Below are 24,792 nucleotides of genomic sequence, written 5' to 3'. Positions count from 1 at the left end.
TCCCCTGTGTCACCCCCCAGCTCCCCCCAGTCCCCTGTGTCACCCCCCAGCTCCCCCCCAGTCCCCTGTGTCACCCCCCAGCTCCCCCCAGTCCCCTGTGTCACCCCCCAGCTCCCCCCAGTCCCCTGTGTCACCCCCCTGCTCCCCCCAGTCCCCTGTGTCACCCCCCAGCTCCCCCCAGTCCCCTGTGTCACCCCCCAGCTCCCCCCAGTCCCCTGTGTCACCCCCCAGCTCCCCCCAGTCCCCTTCTTGTGGAAAACCTGATGCGGCCCAGCCTCACCCAGACTCTACCTCCAGCGGCCCCCGGGTAAATTGAGTTTGAGACCCATGATTTACAGGTACCGACACATGAAATTATTGTTATACTTATAGGTGGAAATGCACAAACTTCAACCACTTTTGTAATACAGTACTGAAAAAAAAATCGTTTACCAAGAGGTAATACAAGGTTTTGACACTAGAGGTCATTATAGAGCAGGACATCATCTCTTTCCTACTCAGCTGTACAAATTAGTTCTGAGAAGTCTATTTACTTCATATACAGATTCTAAGTTTAATTAACAACTTGATTGATGCATCTGGCGGGGCTGAATATAAGGAAGTGCATAGCGTTAAAAGGAGAGCCTGTAAAAAAATGTTTGTAAAACAAGTTTGAAAAATGCTTCTGCTTTTAGCACTTCTTTTAGATTTGGAATATTTTTCACCACTTTTTAGGTGCTTACTTAAAGAGGATGTACCACCAGGTACATCCTCTTTAAGCTGAACCCACGGATCGAACGGCGCCGTCACGGGAAGCCGATGCCGAGACCGTGGCCCTGTTCCCGTGCACAGCGCCGTTCTATGCATCGGAACCGGCCGGTACTCAAGCACTGGAGGCCGGCCGGGCCGCCCCCAATGGGGGGGGAATTCCCTCCCCTGTATGACGCGGCTCCATTCATTCTAACGGAGCCGCGTCATACAGGGGAGGGAATTCCCTCCTACTGGGGGCGGCCCGGCCTACCTCCAGTGCTTGAGCACCGGCCGGTTCCGGTGCATAGAACGGCGCCGTGCACGGGAACCGTGCCGCGGTCCGCAAAACGGACCGCGGCAACGGCTTCCCCGTGACGGCGCCGTTCGAACCGTGGGTTCAGCTTAAAGAGGATGTACCTGGTGGTAAATCCTCTTTAAAGGGAATTGTGTCAGTACGCGGGCCCTACCCGAGGTGCTGACAGTGTGCTGTAGCTGGCAGGCCCTTAGTGAGCATTGTACCTTTTTTCGTAATTTGTCTGTGCAGCGGATTATGCACAATCTCAGGTCTCCTACCGTAATGAAGAGTCAAAGGGGAGTTGTGGCTCAGCATTTGTGCTGCATGCTGGCCACCTCACCACTGCTTTCTCATCCCTCTTCCTCTTGAATAATCTCTGCTGCCCGGCATCCTGCTCAGCCAGAGTCTCTGAGTCTTGATTTCAAACATAAACTATCTACAGATGACAGATCTGATATAGTTGAATATCCTAGACTAAGGACCCTATTACACGGGACGATTTTTGTGCAAAAAACCGTTATATTGTTCAAATTTAAACGATAATCGTTCTGTGTAATTGCAGGCAACGATCGAAAAATCGTTCGTATGTCGTTGATTGTTGATTTAGATCTAAACCTAAAATTATCGTTAATCGTTCACTATTCGTTCGCTAAGCGTTCGTTGTAATTCCACATTCGTTCGCTCAAGTTCCGCATTTTTTCACTAATCGTTCGGTGTAATAGCACATTGTTCATTGTTTTGCTGGGATCAGAAGGAATAAACGATCATAGTAACGATCGCAACAACGATCGTAGTAACGATCGTAACTAACGACTATCATTCTGTGTAATATGGTGAACGTTTTCAGGTTAATGATAAACAATCTTGCTTGCGGTCATTAAAAATCGCTCCATGTAATAGGACCCTAACAATGTTGGAGCTGTGGTCTAGGGGAAAATCACTTGTCTAGAGATCAAGAACAGCTTTTTTCTGGGTTTGATTCCCCTGTTGAAAATAAAATATATTTCATCATTGTATAAAAAACAGAACAAATGTTTTATTATTGTATATGTTCCTATGTACCTTATACTTGCACAACCAAAATGTTCCAAGTGCCTTGTTTCTTTTTGTTATTTAAAAACATTTAATACAAATTTAATACAGAAAAAAAGGGAATTTTAAAACTAATCTGGACCTGGCCTTGCGGACGTGCTGGGAAACGTGAAATACATGTTGGCTGATGCTGTAAAGAGAGGTGTCTCCAAGCTCCTGTTTGGCTGAGGGCGTGAAGAGAGGTGTCTCCATATACCTGATTTGTATGTGCTTCGGATATTGGATAAAGTTCAAGTTTTCTGGTGAGTGCCGCTGGTCAGTATCTTTCTTTACTGATTCACACATGGTCTGTCCTATAACGAAGCTGAGCACTACTGAACTGATCATATATGGACCTGATATCTATGCCTGCTGGGATGTGTAGTGCTGTTGAAAACTCTTGCTGGTGTCTCCTCCTTTAGTAAACATAGTTTAAAGTTTAGTTTTTAGGTTGCCACATTCCAAGAGTCTGGGATTAATCACTTTTTATGAAACTATTTGTAGGAAAGAGGATTCTTCTAATTCTATACCTACTTATATAATGACCCCCCCCCCCCCTTATCTGGTCAAGAAAACCCCAAAGACTACAAATTTCCAAGACCCTCTTACCTCCCTTCTTTGTTGGACAAAGAATGAGACCTGCTATTGAGTTCCACTCTACTCAAGAATTGTAGCAAGTTTTCCATGACCTTCTTGATGGTAAGAGCCCTGACCTGATGGTTTTCACATCTACTATTAGAAAGAGATATTTTATGTCCTGGCACAACCTCTAGTTTCCTATGTGAATAGCTTGTTAACTGGCACTTCATCTGCAAGCAAGCTCTCAAGACACATTTTACCAACATCCCACCTGCTGCAGAGGTTACAGGGCCATCTCCCTTCTAAATAATGATAAACAATGGGCTAATAGGATTCTCGCACCCCCTTTAATGAGTAGGAATGTCACCCACCAATGTTACCCCTTTCCTCCTCTGCTTCTTAAAGACATTAATGCAGGCTGTCCATCAACAACTGGAGATTGTGGGCTTTGAAGGCGACAGGTGTAGAATATCAGGTTGCCATCATTTGAAGATTTTTTTTTCTTTTACGAAAAGGGGGTGATTTTAAAGGGGTTTTCTGTAAGGAAATTTTTTTTTTTTTAAATCAACTGTCAGAAACTTAATATTGAATTGTTAATCCATTTATAGTCAAAATAAAAAAAAATAAAAATTTTACAAAAATTACAAATATATATAATTTTCTGACACCAGTTGATTTGAAAAACCTTTTTCTCCAGAGTACCCCTTTACAATCACCCACCCTTTTCAAAACAATTCTCCATTGTAAATTACTTCTCCATAATCGTTTTTAAATCAACTAGTTTCAGAAAATTATACAGATTTGTAAATATCTTCTATTTCTAACTTCTTCCAGTACTTATTTGGCTTGTGAGTAAAATTTATGGAAATGTAAAAAGTTCCCACTCCAGTAATATTATATCATGGGGCATTTAAGTAGAAGCAGCAATGGTGATTTCCTCATCTCAAATAATTTATTGAAACAATATCCAACCCCAGTGGTGGGTATACTCCAACAAAAATGTCAATGTCTCAATTACTTTTCATGTGCCCTTGAGCGTCACAAGTTCACAAGTAACTTCTGAGGCATGGAATCCCACTCTTGAAGGGCTTCCCTCAGGTCATTGAGGTTCTGGCTGGGGTACAGTGTTACAACACTCAATATAGTGATTCAAGTCTGAAGAAAATGCAGGTGACTCCATTTGAGGTTGCCCAGTCTCCAGCAGCCATTGCCTAATGATGCGACCTCGATGAGCCGGAGCATAGTCGTCCATGGAGGTGAGATTAGGCAGCTGTGCTGTTTATGCAGGGGCACAATGAGTGGATTAATGATGTTATTAACTTAACATGGACTTGTCACTGTACCGTTCACAAGGTGTAAGGCAGTTCTGTATTGACTAGACACTGCTGCCCACACTGCAACACCACCATCATTACCAAAAACAGCAGTGGCTGATGCATAGCGCTCCCCTTGATGTCTCTAACATCACTGGCTGCTATCATCTCTGCTCAGCTTCAATTGACTTTCATTAGTTAAGAGCACTGAGGGCCACTGGTTCCTCATCCAGCAACAAAGGAGTACGCTATGCATCAGCTACTGTTGCCTTTGGTGGTGGTGGCAGTGGCGGATTATAATGTAAGTGATTTGGACGGCCACTCCAGCGTCTTAGAGGGCTCACAACCATACAAACCACCCACAGCAAGGAAAAAAGAAAAAACTCACCTCTGACATGCTCCCCTTTTGCTGCAGTTCTTACCATGCGTGTTGTCCTCTTCTATCTTCCGGCACAGGCAGCGTCTTTTATAGACGCTGCCTGCGCTGGAAGTCCTGTCCCACTATCAGCTCTCCGTCAAATGCACAGCACTGACAGGTGAGTGGTACTTCTGGTGCAGGCAGCGTCTATAAAAGACGACAGATAGAAGAGGACAGCATGCACTGGGAGACAGGGCTGTGGAGTCTGAGTCGTGGAGTCAGAGTCGGAGCTAGTTTTGGCTGGAGTCGGAGTCGGAATTGGAGTCGGAGCTAGTTTTGGCTGGAGTTGGAGTCGGAAAAAAAATGTACCGACTCCGACTCCAGCTTTAAAAAAATCTTTAAAAAAATTTAGCATTGAGTTTTGATATGAATTTTATAAGTTTTGCTCATCAATATATTTTATGAGCAACATTCTAATAGGTCCCTGGCGCTATTAGATAGGGATGGTCGGGGAAAAGTTGTCAGCCACTATTTGGCAGTTTGTTTCTGAGCTGGAAGAGTCCATTGTGTGGGGGGAGATCTGTGCTGTTTTCTTCCTGGATGATTGTGTATGAGCAGTAGTGTAATATGGAGATATCCTGTGTAATATAGAGAAGGGGGAGAAGACATAAGTAGTGCAGCAGTAACCTCTGTCCTCAGTGTGGTGTTTTCTCTCTGGGAGAAGATTGTGTGTTCTATGGCTGCAGCAGGCTGTGTGTGTGTGTTTGTGTGTGTGTGCTATGGCTGCAGCAGGCTGTGTGTGTATGCTATGGCTGTAGCAGGCTGTGAGTATGTGTGTGTGCTATGGCTGCAGCAGGCTGTGTGTATGAGTGTGTGCGTGTGCTATGGCTGTTGCAGGCTGTGTGCGTGTGCTATTGCGTGCCCCCACAGTGACCCTCAACATCACTATGTGTGACCCCTCTATATCACTATGGCTGATCCCTCTGTATCACAGGTATCTGGCATTGTTAGTAGTGTTTCTTTGTGTATGGTGAATATTTAGTTAGAAACATAGAAGACTTTCAGCAGGAAAAGACCACCTGCTCCATCTAGTCTAGTTCTTAGTTGTTCAGGACATGGAGGCTGGAGACTTGCTGCATCCGCTGCACATACAGGGGAATCTGCTTTATATACAGTATTCCTTTATTCACTCAGAAGTCGCCCCAGGATCATGTAGGACATTAGGGAGAAGCTGCTGAGCCAGTGTGATAATAACTCCCCTTGTATCTGACCGGCCATTTATGAAGGAGCGGGAGGATTCAGGAGTCGGAGTCGGAATTGGAGTCGGAGCTGCGGCTTACCGACTCCCCAGCCCTGCTGGGAGAGCCGCAGGAACAAGGGAGCATGGTGGGGGGGAATTGTTTGTGGGTTTTTTTTCATTTACTACCATCATGGGGGTCATCTAGTTACGGGGAGCTGAAATGAAGGCCATTTAATTAGGGGGGCTTCACAGGGGGCATTTAATTAAAGGGAGCTGCACAGGGGCATATCAGCTGGAGGAGGAGGGCCACATGGGGGCATGTACAAAAGGGGGATTTACATGGAGCCATCTACTTTAGGGGGACTTAGAGCCCTGTTACACCAACAGATTATCTGACAGATTTTTTTGAGCCAAAGCCAGGAATGGACTATGAACAGAGAACAGGTCATAAAGGAAAGACTGAGACTTTTCCTCTTTTCAAATCCATTCCTGGCTTTGGCTGCAAAAAAATCTGTCAGATAATCTGTTGGTGTAATAGGGCCCTTACAAAGTGGGCCATCTACTATAAGGGGACTACACAGGGGGTCACCGCCACCCTATTCCAACAGGAGACTTGGATACCTGTTGTTATGGTTTATGGTTTTATTATTTGCCATGGCAAATTATTGGCACCCCACAATGTTTATTAGTGCACTGTATAACTGTTATTTGTACACTTTGTGGTACAGAATTAGCTTTATCTATCCCAAAGCTGGTCTTATCCATGAGAGTGATATAATCTGAACCTGCCAATTTTATCAGGACTGGCCAACCCCGTAATGTATATGGTGGCCTCCCAACTTACAATAGTGGGAGAGAAGAATTGGACAGTCAAATTTCCTTTTGTTCTTAGTAAAGATAATCTGCAGATATGTCTGGCAGCGTCCTACCCAGCTTCTCTATTGAAAAGATATGCACTCTGAGCTGAACAGAGCATACAAGTGTATTGGGGGGCAGAAGAGAAAGCCATTGAATGAATGGGCATTTTGAATAATTGTTTAATTGCATGGGGCCCCCATCATAATCTCGAAAGCAGATGGAGCAGTGGTCACACGTGTGCCACTCTCCATAACAGGGCCAATCTCCAGTAGATATCATAGAACATAAATGGAGTGGTGGTCATACATGTGCATTGCCACCTTATTCCGACAGGAGACTTGGATACCTGTTGTTCCATGTTGACTGGTATCCCCTATCCTATAGCATTGCAGGCAGGTTTGCCATCCATGTGGCCATCACTGTAGGAATAACAACATTCAGCTTTCCTAGAAATAAACATAACTAGGAAATGGCTGAACAGAACTTATCAGGATCACAAGACAAGACGACTCAAGGACTTATATTTCCTGCTTACATTTTCTTTAAAGAGGAAATACTCCTTATGCATGACTCTAATTCTTCTAAGAATGGGGAAGAGAGTAATAGTCTCTTGGTATGTCACTATTCCTGTGCTGTCAGCTCTGCCATATAAGCATTACTACACCTCGTGTAATAGACCTGGCCTGCGGGACGGCCTCATTTGGTAACGTTTCTTTCACCTTTAGGGAGTGATAAGATTATTATGTGAGACCTGTGTGACAGCGGCTAGATATAGCCATGAGCTCACACTACTCACCGGCGACACATGCAGTCATGTAACCCGAGCACGTCCAGTGACCACTCCTTGTCAGTCCCGGCCCACAACCCTTCACACAGTTCCTTTTATAGGGTCCTCTTAACATTTGCTTATATGTAAAGTAAGAATTTTCTCTTTCATCCTTTAAATGAATATATCCTGGATATCATTCTTAGGAATTAGGTAAAAAAACAACAAAAAAACAAACATTGAAGTGATTTTCTATTTTGCCCATAGTAAAGATGGTGCCTACTGTATGCCTGCCTTATTGACCTGGTGGCCATATTTGAGGTGGGAACCCCTTTAGAAATAGGAAGTATATCATATCATACACTAACTGTAGGCATACTATCATTTATACAGCAGATGACATGACCTATTATTACTATATTGTAAAATATATTACTAAATACTTAGCCTCAAAAATAGAAACTTCCATATGAGGAGTAAATGAGAAAAGATGAATGAATGAATGAATGGGAATTTGGTATACAGAACAATTTGTGCAGATTGAATTACTCATGTTTACTACAATATAATATATAAAGATTACATGAATTACTCTAATAAATGAATGAATGAACACATAGAAATTAATTGATCTCTAAAGCGATTGATTAATTGCTGCATATCTATAGAGATTTCCTTATTATTACTGGTTTGAGTTTTTGTCCATACTTCTGTAGGGAAAGAATGACGAGGGTTGTATACTCTGAAATATGGAATGTAGCTTACTATTCTTTTGAGAGGAATGAGAGGATGAATGATTCTCAGTGCCCAGCTGGCAATTCACATAGACAGCAGTGTAAGTTTGTGGGATATATGAATGATAATTAACACATTGTCACCTATGTAAATAGAATGTATAAATAATAGTGTACTGCCTAAATTAGCCTATGGGAATAAACTGAATGAAGGAAGCTGATATTTATGAAATAAGAGAATTGAATGAATGGTAATTAGTACAGTGAGACTTATGTTACTATAATGGAGGAACATACGTATGATATACAGATATATATGAAAAGAGAAAAGTTACAGACAATGAATTATAAGCAGTACTACCAATGTGGATGGAACGAATGGATGAATGAATGAAGTTGGATATAACAGCATCTATGTGGCTAGGAGGGATGGAGACTGTTACATTCTTCTGTATGGAAATAGAATGAAGGAATAAATAGAATGTAGTATGTTACTATGTATGGGCCTATATAGAGGGTGTTTCACTGATATTAATAACAGCTCCCCTGCAGCTACGTCATGCCCGCTCAGCCAGTCAGTGACTGAGGCGGGACACCACTGGGATGGTAAGCATACTGGGGGAGATATATCAAACATGGTGTAAAGTGAAACTGGCCCAGTTGCCCCTAGCAACCAATCAGATTCCACTTTACATTCCTCACAGACTCTTTGGTAAATGAAAGGTGGAATCTGATTGGTTGCTAGGGGCAACTGAGCCAGTTTCACTTTACACCATGTTTGATAAATCTCCCCCATTGTCTTTATTGTTTTTGTGTTTATTGTTCCCGCCATCCCCTGCGGGTAATGTTTTTTTCCCCCCTCTGGCCACACTTCTCCTTTAATATGTATAGTAATATAAAGAACAAATGAAATTTCACATTGTGATTTGCGATGAGCGAATTTAGTTATAACAAGGGAACCGCTTTGTCATCTCGTCTTACTGTGATCTGTGGGAATAAAATGAATGAAGTTTTGCACAGTTATAGAGATAAAATAAAAAGTGTTACAATGCCCTCTATAGTAACAATGAATGAATTAAGTTTAACATAGTGCTATATGGATAGACTAAATGATCAACATCTCTGTTGTGATAGATAGGATGAATGAATGAATGAATGAAGTTTCTTAGCAAGGTGCTATGTTACCAGAATAAAAGTTTATCACATTGGTTTCTATAGAAAAAGAATGAATGAAAGAGAATAAGTGGGGGGTGCTATATAACTGGAATGAAGACTGCTACACTGATCTCTGAATAAATGAATGACGTTCAGCACAGTTGTTATGTTTAGAATGAATGAAAAGTATTACATTGCTCCTCATAGTAACAGAATAAATGAATGAGGTTTTGCAGACTGTTTTGTGACTAGAATGAATGAAGATTGCCTGAGTATACCCTAGTATGGTCAGTAATACAAGAAGTAAGGATGACACGAGAGCCTTCCCATCCAATTAGAATGACATAGGAGTAGCAGCCAGCCCACAGTAAACATGGCGCTGACAGTCTCCCCGCCCCCTGGTGACGTCACGGCAGAGTGACAGCGCTGAGCGGGCCGCCGGCGGGGGGAGCGGCTGGAGGAGCGCTCATTGTTGACCATATATGGTCAAAGCCACAGGGAGACGTCGCAGCTGGGAGCTCGCCTTCGGCTTCCGGGTTTGAATCGCTAGGCGGCCGGGAGCAGAGGCGACTCCATACACTCCGTGCAGGCTCCGGACACCGTGCACCATGCCCTACGAGATCAGTAAGTGAGGCCGCCACTCCCTGCGCCTGTGCTGCTGTGCAGGGGGACACGATGGGTCATGTATATGCGGGGAGGAGTGACGTCAGCACTGTGTGTATACAGGACCCGCAGCCCGGTGCAGCAGCCCCGCCGCTCCTGCACTTGTCATGTAGTTTCCCTGCAGCCTGTTGCAGTGATCTCCTCCCTCCTACAGTGTACAGTGCTGCTGGGGCTGCTCCCTGCCAGGCCGAGCTCTGATTGCACTATTATTATATACAGCCATCTCCCTCCTGGCTGGTGGGGGGCCCTGCTGTTATATGGGGGCCCCTTCTAGCTGCTGTGCTAATGGGGGCCCTGCTGTCTGTCATTCTATGGGGGGCCCCTGCTGTTATATGGGGGGTCCCTGCTGTCTGGTGATCTGTTATATGGGGTACCCTTCTAGCTGCTGTGTTTATGGGGGCCCTGCTGTCTGTCATTCTATGGGGGGCCCCTGCTGTTGTATGGGGGGTCCCTGCTGTCTGGTGATCTGTTATATGGGGGTATCCTTCTAGCTGCTGTGCTAATGGGGGCCCTGCTGTCTGTCATTCTATGGGGGCCCCCTGCTGTTATATGGGGGGGCCCTGCTGTCTGTCATTCCATGGGGGGCCCCTGCTGTTATATGGGGGGGTCCCTGCTGTCTGTTGATCTGTTATATGGTAGTGCCCCACTGGCTGCTGTGCTTATGGGGGGCCTGCTGTCTGTTATTCTATGAGGGGTCCCCTGCTGGCTGATATGCTGCTATAGGGGCTTCCTGCTCATAGTGTGCTCTCATATTGGGGGGTGGGGGTTGTGCCTGGGATGCTTCTATATGGGGTTTCCCCCTGGTGCACTGTTATATGGGGGTTCTGCTGTATGGGTGATATTATGGGGTGGGGGGTGGCTTATGGGGTTCCCCTTCCTGGTTGGGATGCTGTTTGTGGGGTTTCCCTCTGCTGCACTGTTATATTGGGTTCCTGCTGTGTGTGTGATTCTATGGGGGACTGGCTGGTTATGGGGGTCCCCTTCCTGGCTGGGATTTTGCTATATGGTTTTTTTATTGGGTGCCCTGCTGGCTGTTGTGCTGCTAAGGGTCCTGCTGTCTGGGTGACTCTATGGGGGTTGCTGGCTATCTGTTTATGGTGGTCCTCATGATGTGCCCTTATTTGGGGGTTATTATGGGGGTCTCTTTGCTGACTTTGGCCGTGGGACCTGGGGAGGAAGACAGTGGAGGAGAAGCCCTGCTATGTAATGTATGGTGCTTCTCAAATCGTCGGTCGCCCGCTGTGCATCGCTATTCCACGAAGCGGTGGGTGACTGATGACTTTAGGTTTGGTCCTAAATAAACCATCGGCTGATCGTTTTCTCTATTCCACCGAGCGATAATTATCGCTCTGTGGATTAGGCCCCTAAAAAAGTAATGTTGGGATTTCCCTGCTGGCTTTTGTACATCTTTTTGGGGGGACTGGCTGGCATGCTGTTATATGACTAGTGGATGATTGGTGGGGGCTGTTGTGTGTGGGGGTGTTTTGGTGTGGCTTGGGTACTGTTATATGGGGGTCCCAACTAACTAGGGTCTGTTTGCTGTTATGGGGGTTCAGTGCTCGTGGGTGTGTGGCTGGGGTGCTGTTATGGGGGGGGGGGGGTTGCAGTCCTGTACCATAGATCCAGAGCCCTTCCTTGTATACATGGAGGCTGCAGACCTGTGGAGGCTCCTCCATGTGTGGCATTCTCTGACCTTACAACCTATGTACTTTCCTGTCACCTGTCGGATCCCATTGATGTCAGAGTGTAGATGTATGGTTCTGTGAATCCATGTGCCAGGAGGACATTGTGTCCCTATCCGCTGCCTGTCATCTGTTATCATGGTACTGCATAGGAGATTTCCCCTGTATAGCTGAGCTGGGCTTCTGTTGGAATAGCAGAGTATGTGTGGGGACATTGTACAGGAATGGGTACTGCCCTATAGACGTGTAGCAGGCGACATCCATACAATGTTTCCTATGTGCCACGCACGGTGTCTGCCATACAGATGCTTTCCAGGCTTCATCTGGAATGCTAGGGATTTATGGAGAAGTCAGGACAGATCCTGGTGACCAATGTGCACAGAACTTACTGACACCAGACTTCTGATAGCCCCTTTCCTCCAGTTCTATAACTCCTGCAATGCTACATTATACCAGAACATTCTCCTATTCTTCCCCTGTACAGTATTTCCACTTGCTGTAGGTAAATAAGAATACCCCCCACCTAATATTTTGGGAGTTTGTAACCATTGTCTACAGTTTAGACCAGGCATGGGAAACCTTGGCTCTCCAGTTGTTGCATGATGGGAGTTGTAGTTTTGCAACAGCTGGAGAGCCAAGTTTCCCTTCACCTGGTCTAGCGGGTCCTCTACTAGCCATCTAAGCTCCAGGCTGATATACTTTACCTACGCTGGTGCCCTGTAACAAACTCTCAGCTCTTGTAGCAAACCCCTTTGCATAGGACCAATGAGTAGGAGCAATAACTAAAAAAAAAACAGCCATCAGGCCGCACTTACACTGTGACAGTATTGAAAACCATGTCACATTGCTGCATGTAGCGTACGACAGATTGCGGGTTCATATGAGGTCCGGTGGTTTTCTATCATTTATCAGCATTATCCTTCCAGATGACGGGAGGCCAGCAGGGAGGGATTGACATGTAGCCACAGATTGAGTCTGCTCTGCGCTCGCAGCAATGGTTACAAGACGGTGGCAATAGGGACACTGTATCGGTAAAGTCTATTCCTGTGTTATATGATGTCATAGCATATACCATCCCTTTATAATCGGTGGGAAACTGATTGAAGGGGGATGCAAAGTCGGTACATGGTGCTGCCCCAGTCACCCGCTGGGGATACACTCTGTCGTTTCCTGGGGCCTGGACCAGAGGCGTCACTGTACACAGTTTTGCATCCCCCCTCCCCCATCATAAAATGATTGTATGCCTGTATGTAAGATGTGAAGACCCCCTTTAATGCCATCATGCACTAAAACCTATGGCACTCTTTTTTTTTTTTTTTTCTTCTCCTTTTAGGTAAAGTGTTTGCCAGCCTTCCTCAGATGGAACGAGGAGTGGCCAAAGTTCTTGGACAAGACCCCAAGGGCAACAACTTTTTGTATACGAATGGGAAATGTGTGATCATCAGGAATATTGAGGTACGTCTGTATGGATGCCGGGTCATTCTCTAATCTTCGACCTTCTCTATACCCTGAATACTCTTACTAATGGGGGTGAGACACTTTTAATATCCGTTCTGTCACTACCTCCCCACCTCCTCTGGCACTTGCATATTCCTTCTCTCCTCCATGATCATCTGTTGGGAGAGTCAGGAGGTGGTGGGGAATGATGCCTGACTATGGCCTGGGCACCAGCATTGGCATCGGGCACGTTTCATCTTGGTTCTCTATTGGTACTTATGAGGACAATTCAGTAGATGTCAGTGTAGGGCAATACTATCTAGTAGCAGACGTCTTGTGTGTTGGGGGAAAATGCCTTTCTCATGTAATGAATAGGGAATGGCATCAAAAGATGTGCTGGTTTGATCTTGGCATTGCCCGGGGGGTGTCTAGCACATTCATATCAGAGGAAGTCTCCTCTCTGCAGTTATATAGCAGAAGCATGTAATAAGGGAAGTACATGAACATGTTGCCGGGCTGGCTTGGTATTCCATGTATGCACATTACTGTTGCTGATGTATGGGAATGTTCTGGGAACATCGGCGAGTGCAGGCTTGTTATACTGGGAGCAGGGGCAGTGCACTGTAAAGCCTTTTTATTCCCTGCCCATAGGATGAACGTAGCCGAGGTGAGATGAGTCAGAGCCGCACCCGCAGAGCTGTCGGCTGATTTATTCCTGAAAGGGCTAGCCTGAGTATACAGGGGTTACGTACAGCTTCTATTGCTCAAAACCTGCAAACTCAGATGTGACAGCAGAGAACACAGTATCTTGTTGCGCTCTCTATGTGAGGCCTATTCATTTGGCTGCTATGGTTTCTGTAAAAATGATAAAGAAAGTGGCTTAAAAATGAGGACTTTTAGTTTGTGTATGTTTTTTTTTTTTTTTTTTTTTTTAATCTTTAAAGTGTTTAAAGTTTTGATGGGTAAGAATCCCAGTGTTAAAACCCCCACGAATCTCTAGATGTGGCCAGGAGAAGTCTGACTCCATAGTTCTCAGAACCCGAACACTCGACATTTGATTCCCCATGGCTGCAGAAGTTGGGATGCCCCTTATAGTGTGCATACATCCTACAGCTGTATCCATGTTCACCAGGACTCCGTAGAATGGCATCCAACTTCTCTTGCCGATGCGACAGTTCGGCAGTTTCGCTCAACTTTACTCATAATGAACCTATCTCCTGCAATGATATCGACTTAAAGGAGAAGTCCGGCGAAATTTGGGTATTGTATTGCCCCCCAAAAGTTATACAAATCCCCAATATACACTTATTACAGGAAATGCACATAAAGTGCTTTTTTTCCCTGCATTTACTACTGCATCAAGGCTTCACTTCCTGCATAACATGGTGATGTCACGACCCGACTCCCAGAGCTGTGCGGGCTGTGGCTGCTGGAGAGGATGATGGCAGAGGGATGCTCAGCGTCCCTCCAGTGCCCTGTGTCCCTCAGTGTCCCTCTGCCATCATCCTCTCCAGCAGCCACAGCCCACACAGCTCTGGGAGTCGGGTGGTGACATCACAGTTTTATCCAGGAAGTGACATCACCATGTTATCCAGGAAGTGAAGCCTTGATGCAGTAGTAAGTGCAGGAAAAAAGCACTTTATAAGCATTTCCCGTAATAAGTGTATAGTGGGGATTTGTATAACTTTATGGGGGCAATACAATACTTTAATAAAAAATTTCGCCGGACTTCTCCTTTAAGTGCCGAGCTCGGGAGTAAAGTGCACAACCGCACCCTTCTCCCAGCTATATCTAGAGATAATTGTGGGTCTCTTTGCCAACACCCTGATCGATCAAAATTTTTGACATGTCCAAATGCAAAGTTTGCAGAGTATCTTCCCACACCCCTCCTTATGATCACAGGGTCCTGTAAGCTGTGATATGAGCTGCTGTTTGTCAGGGCCCTCCTACTAGACAACCATGGGCCCTTATGCTTGTTCTTTTGCTAATACAGAAGTCATTCTCTGCATTCTGGATTAGTGTAGGCATCCATGCATGGAGTTTAGCCTTCGCACTGCAGTAGGAAATGTAAGCCATGTGTAGGCGTATGTATTCCAACAGCGGAGAGACCCTCTATTTTCTCCATTGAAAGAGGAGGTGTTTTGTGCCCCCACCCACTACCCAATACTTTCCTGATTGTAAGAGAAGAAATGGGATAACTGCAAGGCAATCTATCTCTGTTTTGTGGTTGTAAAAATGTATCGTATTACAATGGAAAAACCCCCTTGTAAACTTTGACAACCTAAAAGACCTCCGTATCGCTTTAATTTTGTGGCGTGTAATGAGGGATGTAAATCTTGATCCTGGATTGACCGTGTTGCTGTGTAGAACAGATCTGCTGCGTTGCAGACAGGCCGCGTGTGTCTAATGCTCTTAAAGCTACGGTAAGCCCGTGCACAGCTGGAGATCCCTGATCGCAGCCTATGATCTGTTGATCTTACATGTAACGCGTCTATAATGAGGATGGATATAAAGCAGGGATCCGAGGATGAATTTTTAATGCTCTGGTTTGTGGGTCGGCTTTTGATTTTCTGATTCCTCATTTATAACATGCTAAACAGGTCTCCCCTCCATACTGCAGATCTACAGATGAGGCCTTAAACTGTTTACCTTATGATAAGCACCATGCCGCCTACATACAGTATAATGTGAAGCTGGGACTTTTTGCACCTTGAACCTGAGAGCAAACATCTGCCATCTGTATGTAGCTGTATTTTATGAGTAAATCTGTGTATTTCCCATTGTAGAACCCAGCCATTGCAGATGTCTACACCGAGCATGCCCACCAAGTTGTTGTTGCCAAATACGCTCCCAGTGGATTCTACATTGCATCTGGAGGTAGGTTACTATAACATGGGGACACAAAGACCACTGTAAAGACTGCTGCTTAACCCTTATGTAGTAAATTCAGCTAAATTGGTAGAAAAATATACACTAGACCGTGCTGAAGGTGTGTGTTTAAAAATATATATATATATATACACACACACACACACACACACACACACACACACACACACACACACACACACACACACACACACACACACACACACACACACACCTTGAATTACGAGCATAATTCGTTCCGGGACTGCGCTTGTAATCCAAATCCACTCTTAAACCAAAGCAAATTTTCCCATAAGAAATCACTGATATGCAAACAATTGGTTTCACACTCCAAAAATAATAATTTATTACTCTGAATAACATGAACATGAATAACAAATGAAACAAACATTCAGAAACAGCAGAATGTGATATTATAAGTTACTGTACAGTAATGGAGAGGATTGGAAACACAAGGGCTGACAGAGACTGCAGGAAGGAATGAGCAGGACAGATGTGGGCACATACATGCAGCGCTTTCTGTCCGGGGAGAGAGGGGTTACAGCTATAAAGACATTACCCCCACAGTCCTGTCCCCTGATGTAAGCCCCAGCCTGAAGTGGATCTGCCATGATTTGGAAGGTGAGGGAGATTTCCTGGGTCAGAGTACAGTGCTGTAGGCCCAGCTATGCAGACCATGCCCCTCCTCCACTCCCCCTCCCACCCAGTACAGGGAGCTCTTAAACCAAGTCACAATTTTGAAAACTGTGAGCTCTTAAACCAAGGTACCACTGTATATATAATTTTTTTTCCGTTTATTTTATTGTTTCTGTAGTATGGACTGCCCCAGAGCTCTGTAGAACATCATAGATATAATGTAAGGGCCAATAACACATTTTTAGGTGCCCTGCCTCCTAGCCAGGATGATTGCTTTTGAAAGACCGAGGCAGTTCTGTCCTCATCATTTACTGAGGAAAACTAGAAGGTAGTAATGTCTGATTACATCACTTATTCGGGACAACTGGGAGGCATTATTGTGTACGCCTACATCATATAGGGGAGGCTCGGATGTATTCCTCTCTGTTCCTACATCCTTAATAGGGAAGATGAGGCGGTAATACTTTATACAAAGTAACTTACCTGTTAGAGCAGCGAAGTAGTATCCCTCTGGCTGACATACTCTATAACATGTATCAGAAGTTCTGTTGTCTGTTTCTACATAATTCTGTAAGCATAAGGGTATGTTCACATTGAGTAAATCAGGCGGAATTCCGCCTGCCTTAGTGTGCAGTAGCCTGTTTATGGGAGGGCTAGTGCGCCTCTGCTGCCGCCGCTCTCTGCTCAAAGGATTGACATCAGGCAGGCAGGGTTGGAATTCCGCCTGTTTAAGTCATTGTGAACATACCCTTACAATGTCCTAATTCCCTATCATGGCAACCAGGAAAGTCTAGAACCTGTGCGGGGAGAGAATGATCACCTTGCTGCTGCATGGGCTCTTGCTATGTTTCAACCTTCAGTCATTTTAAAATGGGTACTCAAAAGGCAAAAATTGTTTCTGACATTAACTGGTGTCAGAAAGTTATATCTACTTGACTTCTTTACTTAAACTTAAAGTGTACCTGTCATTTGTAAAAACTTTTTTAACGTCATAGAGACAGGTCAAAAGTGATCGGTCCGGGTCTGAGTGTTCAGATCTGTACTGATTAGCAGACTGACCGGGAGAGAACTCGCTGCGTCACGGTCTACTCTAACTCTGTAATAGAAAAAAAGAGTCAGGCTCGTAATGTAAGTATATGGAACCTAACTTTTTTTTTTTTTTTTTTTCCTTCTTACTCCGAGCGGGAAGAGGATGCTCTACAGTGCAGTCCTTTCCCTGCTTGTTCTCCTGATTGGTACACGTCCGAACACTCGAATGCGGACTGATCAAAACTGTCTATGATTAAAAGTCTCTATGACATTTCAAAAGTATTTACAAACTACAGGTACACTTTAAAAAATTCAAATCTTCCAGTAGTTATTAGCTGCTGTATGTCCTGCAGGAAGTGGTGTTTTCCAGTCTGACACGGTGCTCTCTGCTGCCACCTCTGTCCTTGTCAGGAACTGTCCAGAGCAGGAGATGTTTTCTATGGGGATTTGCTACTGCTCTGGACAGAGGTGTCAACAGAGAGCACTCTGTCAGACTGGAAAGAATACACCACTTCCTGCAGGACATACAGCAGCTGATTAGTACTTCCAGTACTTAATAGAAGTAATTTTAGAAATCTGTATCTTTAAAACATTATTTTCTCTTAAAGGACAACTCCCACAAATTTTTTTTTTTTTAGCTTATTTAACACACATTACAAAGTTATATAACTTTGTAATGTGGTTAAATACCCGTTCTGGCCCCCGCCCGGAAGTTAAAGAATATATACATTACCTATTACGATCGTCACGGTCCTCTTCTCCCGGGCGGCATCTAGTGACGACGACGTCAGAGCCGGGGGGCGGTCCGGGTCTTCTTCCTCCTCGGCGTCTTCATAGAGAGTGAATGGGACGGAAAAGGCTGCTGGTGCACATGCGCACCAGCAGCCTTTTCATTGGCTGGAGCGCATCACATGGCTTCCAGCTTCGTCAGCCCTGATTGGCTGAGGTTGCTGGAAGCCATGTGATGCGCTCCAGCCAATGAAAAGGCTGCCGGTGCGCAAGCGCACTGGCAGCCTTTTCCATCCCCAGGACCCGGAAATCAGAGACATCGCTGGACGGCGGTGACGGTGAGGCGGACGGCTGGCGAATGGAGTGGCGATCGTCACCGGAGGGATGATGAGTATGGTGTCTGTGTGTGTCTGTTTTTTTTTTGTTTTTTGTTTTTTTTGGGGGGGGGTCCCGCGGGAGTTGTCCTTTAAGTGCCCGTTTTAAGTTCATAATAATAGGAATTGAATGGAGGTGGAACCATGCCAGGTACTACTCTTACCTCTCACTGAGCCTTCTTAGGTCTAACTGGTCTAACTAGATGGCCACAATGGTGGGAAAAGAGGGCTGAACATTTTGAAAAATTCCTTTTTGCAAGAAGGCTTTCTGGTTCAACTGTGTGGGAAGGTATTAAGTTTCTCCTTAGCGCCACCACAGGCAAATAGAAGTATTACTGCAAACCTTTTGAAATCATTAGGCTGTCTGTGTAATGCTCAGCCATGCATGGTCCCCTATATACAGTACAACCTCCTGTAGTTTCTTTTCTAAACCGTCTAACACCATTAAGACCCGTATTTCTCTCTTCCATGCTCCTACCTGACTGGCTCAGATTATGTTCAGCTTAATAAGTGAAAGGAGTAGACGTTTTTCTAGCTCTGTGGAAATGAATGGCAGCACAATGTGTACAAACACCAATACATTATTCAATGAGTTCAGTGGTGTCGCATGTACAGTAACAGGACCTATCAATGTACTTGTATGGTAGATATCACCGGGAAGCTAAGAATATGGGACACCACACAGAAGGAGCATCTGCTGAAGTATGAGTACCAGCCGTTCGCAGGGAAGATTAAGGACATCTCCTGGACAGAGGACAGCAAGAGAATCGCAGTGGTCGGAGAAGGAAGAGACACGTAAGTGAATGATGCTGCTTGTGGTTGGGAAGCCTTGTGGAAAATGCTAGATGTCTGTCTATTGACATTGTTGGCCTTTTTTGGTTTATAGCAGTGGTCCTCAAAGTATTTTAGTATGTGTAATCTTAGCCTGTGTACTTTACAAAGTTACAAAGTGTGTAAAGCCTGTGTTTCTAGATGGTGTTCAACATACATGGCCAGAACTAGACGTAGTAGTAGTCTATGCTGGCATGGCAGTATTTCCTTCACCCTCTTGACTTGGACAGCTGACAGTGTACTTAAGTCTACAACAGTATGTTATGCACTCAAAGAATTGGCTCATAATGTTCCAGACAATGGTTTGTACGTGTTCCAACCTGTGTGGGGAAAAAATTCCATAGTAATAGAGCCTGTTTTGACTGGTTAAATTGTCATCCAATGTTAAGCTGGCCGTACTCAATAGATATTGCTGATATCAGTGGAACATCTACTCTGATATGTATGCTATATAATAGGACCTGTGATAATAACCAAGGTGTAGTTACATCACTCCATGCCCTGTCTAAGGATCGGTTAGAGAGTAACATTGGATGGATACGCTATAGTTAAACTGATACTATGTTTGACTGATTATAGTGCTAAAGTACAGCTGTTTCTTTGTTTTGTTCATGTGCATATGTGGTGTACTGTAATATACTGAGAGGTTGTTGCTGGGTGGTGTAGTGCAACCTTAGGGCTCACCTTTTGTAACTTTCCTGTCACGGGGGGGTCCGAGGGTTCCGGGGCCCTTCCCCTCTCAGCATATACACAGGGGAATATCTTTAATAAAAGTCTTTACACAGTAGCGGTGCAAGTATATGTAAACTTTACTTGAAGAATAACTATGTACAAACAAATACAGGGGCATCTGCTGGCTTGATCAGAGTCCTTGGCTTCAGGGGGGGGTTACCTTGGTTATTATAACTTGGACTTGGTAGATAGGTAGGATTACAGGAATAGTGTAGACAGACCTGTTCCAGGGACTTTGCAGTTTCCAGCCTTTCTAAGGTACGTGTGAATGGATACTTGAAGTTACTGACTTGAAAGAAATGACGCTGTCAGCGCTCACTGGCAAGCAGGAGAAAGACGCATGAACACACTGACTTGAGAGCCAGGAACATATGGACGGTGAGCGGGAGACCCTCTAACACTCCACCAATCCGACAGCAGGCACTAATAAATACAGAGAACGTCCTGCTGAGACTTTGAGGACACGTATTATTCCTTATAGCTGCCTGGAAACAGGTTAGGAGGCTGAACCTCAAGCCTGACAGGATTACTGGGGTGATGCAGGGAGGACCAACTGTCAACTGTCAAGACCGCACAGCCCTCTGGGTAGAAGGTGGGCGGAGCCAGCTTTCCCCTGGCCAATCACTGTTTGATAGGTTGCAGGGAGGAGCACTGATCAAGCTCAACACTTGTATACAAACATATAAATTGACCAATCAATATTCTCCTAGTGGGTTGCTATGGAAACTGTAATAACACTTGTACCAATAGAGGTCAATACATTACAGCATATTAAACAAATACAATGTCAGAAAACAATGCTCATGTAATACATTACCACAAGAGAGGCCAGGAAAAGATACAAACACATAGGCCCCAATACAGACAGTCCGGGGTTGCCAATGGCAACAATATACCTCCAGACACCTGACAACATATACTGGACTGGGACATTACACATATCATAATAAATATATATATACCTGATAGTATGACCATTATATGGAGCATAAATATCCATAGGTTTGTGATAAATGTCATATAGCTAAGGGTCTGACTTTTACGGCCTACAAGAGTAAGCATCAGAAAACTATTATTGCTTATGGTAGAAAAAACCTTTAGGTGCAGAAAGAAGGTTAAAACATACCTGTTACTACAGCCACTGCCAGATTAGTGCTGAATTCCTCTTAATTTGGAAGTGTGGGTATCCATGGCGCCAGAAATGCGTGCAACCTCCTTAAGGTCAGAATAGAGGTTGCGTGCGTTTCATTATGGATACCCAAACTTCCGGATTACAAGAGGAATTCACTGCTGACCCGGCAGCGGCTGTAGTGACAGGTACTCTTTAATGGGATTGTCCGAATTAAAAGAGAGCTGGCTATGCAGCTTGGCTCCGTTGACATGAATAAGGGTGAGCTGCATTACCACACACTACCTGTAGAAAGGTGCAGCACTGTAGAGGAAAGTTGACATGACATCACATTCATGGTGCTCAAAACATGAATCATCAAGTTGGGCATTGGCAGCATCTTGCCGCCCTACCAGCTTTGATTGGTAGATTCCTACCTGTTTGGGGACAGATCTATCATTACAGACTGTGGCCCACCCTGATGACTCATGGTGTGGGCAGCATGAACTTGATGACAGGTTCGCTTTAAATCCTGCATTACCCCTTTTTAATGTTGCCTATAAAGGCCTATGTACTGTGTAAGCAGGGGCCGTGAGTCTGAAGTGTTGACATCACCAGTTGCGGCGGGTGACAGTTTTTGTTTTGCACTTGCTCTCTGTACCGCCGCTGTCATTAATATTATAAACATTAATGCTTGCTATGTAATCTTTTTGCATGGGTAAGCACGCTGTGTGGAAAGTTCCTGTACCCCGCCTATAATAGTCTTGTCACTCCCAGGCAGGTCATAAACGGTATATGTATGTTATGGGTTTAATGGCTGAATAAATCCATGTATGTATTTAGTGTAATGGAGGTAAGCTCTCAGGAGGCGCTGAGGAAATGGAAGACTTCCACATGTAAGTGCTTCCATATCCTCACCACACTGCAGAGAGGATGGTTAACTCTTAGCTGACTGAACAGCCAGTCGTGTGGAGAGGTATTGGCGGTATTATACAGTGTCTGATCACATTGGAGTTCTGCTTTGTAGTATATAGCAATGTGTTTTAGGTTCTTGCACATTAATAGGTTTGTTTTATTTGTGAATAAGGCCAGGGGGTTGCCCAATCAGACTGGTGGTGTGATTGAAAAGGGCTGGAACAAGTGTGAACCAGTCCTCATCGCCAAATGGAGAAGGTTTAATATATATAATATAGTGGGAATCTGTCGTCTCTATTGTGCTCAAGTGCCATGGAGGCGTTGCTGAGCAGCAGTATGCACACCTCCATCCCTGCATGATCGATGGCTTTGTTTCCCTCACTAAGCCCTGTAGAATGGGGTTATAGGTGTCATCCAGGATTAGAAAAACATGGCTGCTTTATTTTTAAAGCAGCACCACACCTACCCTTAATTTATGTGGTCCTGCAGCTCACTTCACTTCAATTGAAGTGAATGGAGTCGAATTGTAAAATCGCACGTACTGAGGACTGGTGTGGTCCTGTTTTTTTTTCCATCCATAGAGAAGCGAGGCATTGCACTGTACTTCAGAGATATGACTGAAGCGCAGAGCGTCATCTGTGTAACTGTTACTTTCAGCTGGTTCCTTTGTATCAGGAGCTCCCTTTACCATGATGACAGCTACTATTGTTATGACTATAAGCACTTTCATTTGGCTGCTTCCTTGTTAAGGTTTATTTGCTATGTGCTGTGGAGTTGTCTTCTGTAAAGCTCGGGTGGAGCCGGAGGTGCAATTGTTCTATAAAGGTATTTCATTGAGAGGAATTGAACATGTATTGTATACTTTTTTTTTTTTTTTTTTTTTTTTTCCCTTCATTGAAACTGAGGTCCACACACTTTAATTCAGCAGACCCCACCTTATATGTCTCAAACAAATGCCAAAATTACATTCTCTTGGCCAGGGCCGTTTCTAGGTAATTTGGACTACAGGGCGAATATTGCTAAAAGCGCCGCACAGGTGACGACTTCTTTGATCTGAGGCTTCACTTTCCTTTTCCTCTCCTTCTGGCTCAGACCTCCATGATGATTTCTTGCAGCAACAGTTCATCTCTTGTGAACCTGCCAGACAAACATCTTGGGTTCGGCACTTTCACAAAACTTCCCCTTTTTTGTGTCATGTGCAGTGAAGTCAGTAGGTATGTGGGTTGCCCCCTGTATGTAGGATCCCCTGCTGTGCCCCCATATAGTAATAATCCTCCCTGTGCTCCCCCCATAGTAATAATCTCACCTGTGCTCCCCCCATAGTAATAATTCCCCTGTGCTCCCCCCATAATAATAATCCCACCTGTGCTCTCCCCATAGTAATAATCCCACCTGTGCTCCCCCCATAGTAATAATCCCACCTGTGCTCCCCCCATAGTAATAACCGTGTAGACCCCCAAAGTATAGCCCCCCCCCATAGTATAGCCCTCTCTCTGAGTAGCCCCCCATAGTATAGCCCTCTCCCCGAGTAGCCCCCCATAGTATTGCCCTCCCCCCTGTGTAGCCTTCCATAGTATGGGCCCCTTTGTAGCCCCCACTTGGCAGCATTTATGAGAGAAAAAAAAAACACTCACCTGTCCTGGATCCTGCAGCAGCGTCTCCCAGGGTCTGGTAGCTGAACTTGCAAGTACAGTGAGCTTCTGGCACAGGCAGCCTGCCACACAGTGTCCCGGAAGCTCACTGCTGTAGCCCCGCAGCGCCCGGACTTCTCTCCTCTCCTCAGCAGCTGACATGTGACGTCATCACGTCACATGTCCACCGCCAAACAGGAGAGAAGTCCGGGCGCTGCGGGGCTACAGCAGTGAGCTTCCGGGACAGTGTGTGGCAGGCTGCCTGTGCCAGAAGCTCACTGTACTGCAAGAAATTCGGCAGTTGCGGCTCCTTAACGCCCCTGGAGGGACCGGCCCGATCCTGCCGGATGGGGTGGCGGCGGGGGGAAGATGATGGGGCGGCTGAGCGGCCGGGCGGGGAGTGCGCCACAAGGTGAGGGGGGCAGAGGGTGACACCAGCGCCCCCTAGCTGTTGGCGCCCCGTGCGGTCGCCCAGCCCGCCCGCCACTAGAAACGGCCCTGCTCTTGGCTTCCATCAGGTATATGGGGTCCTATAATGCATGTGCTGGGATTTGTCTTGGCATTTGCATTATATAAACTTGGCTGTACACTGTCTAACACAGTGTGACCACAGACTTGAAGTGCATTTTCAGTTCCCTTGCACCTCCATAGTGCCTAGTCTGCATTTTAGCCGTGTTGATGTTGCGGTGCAGGATGCACAGGGGTCATGGTCGGCACAAGTCAGGTTAAGGTAAGGGCAGGGGCTGTGATACTTAATGTAGATACTATGCATCCTAGTATGAACCCTTAGTGAGTATTGATGGCATCAGCAGTATATGACTGCTGTGACCTGACGACTTCCTGCACCCAGCTACAAGAGGAAGAGGAGGTCAGGGGTGGAAATGGCAGAAAGCACAACAGATTAGTTACAGAACTAGAGTCTTGGACTCAGCACTATACATACACAGCGCCAACCAGTCTACACCACCTTTTTTTTGTGTCTCGTCTTCTGCACATACAACGTTCGGCACTCCAGTGTCCGGCCACTTTGCATGTGTT

At 45.3% G+C, this 24,792-nt stretch overlaps 1 protein-coding gene across 1 annotated transcript in view; it reads left to right on the top strand.

Moving 5' to 3' along the window:
* The first annotated feature begins 9,583 nt into the window (after positions 1–9,583).
* Positions 9,584–24,792, top strand: part of WDR1 (WD repeat domain 1) — a 38,694-nt gene continuing 23,485 nt past the window's right edge. Inside the window, exons 1-4 of the mRNA XM_069977414.1 lie at positions 9,584–9,722; positions 12,777–12,898; positions 15,667–15,757; positions 19,185–19,332. Coding sequence (XP_069833515.1) covers positions 9,707–9,722; positions 12,777–12,898; positions 15,667–15,757; positions 19,185–19,332 — 377 coding nt within the window. The 5' untranslated portion in view covers positions 9,584–9,706. The remainder of the gene's footprint in view (positions 9,723–12,776; positions 12,899–15,666; positions 15,758–19,184; positions 19,333–24,792) is intronic.

Source organism: Dendropsophus ebraccatus, chromosome 7 (assembly GCF_027789765.1).
Source record: "Dendropsophus ebraccatus isolate aDenEbr1 chromosome 7, aDenEbr1.pat, whole genome shotgun sequence".
Lineage (NCBI taxonomy): Eukaryota > Metazoa > Chordata > Amphibia > Anura > Hylidae > Dendropsophus > Dendropsophus ebraccatus.
This window is presented reverse-complemented; position numbering and strand designations above follow the sequence as displayed.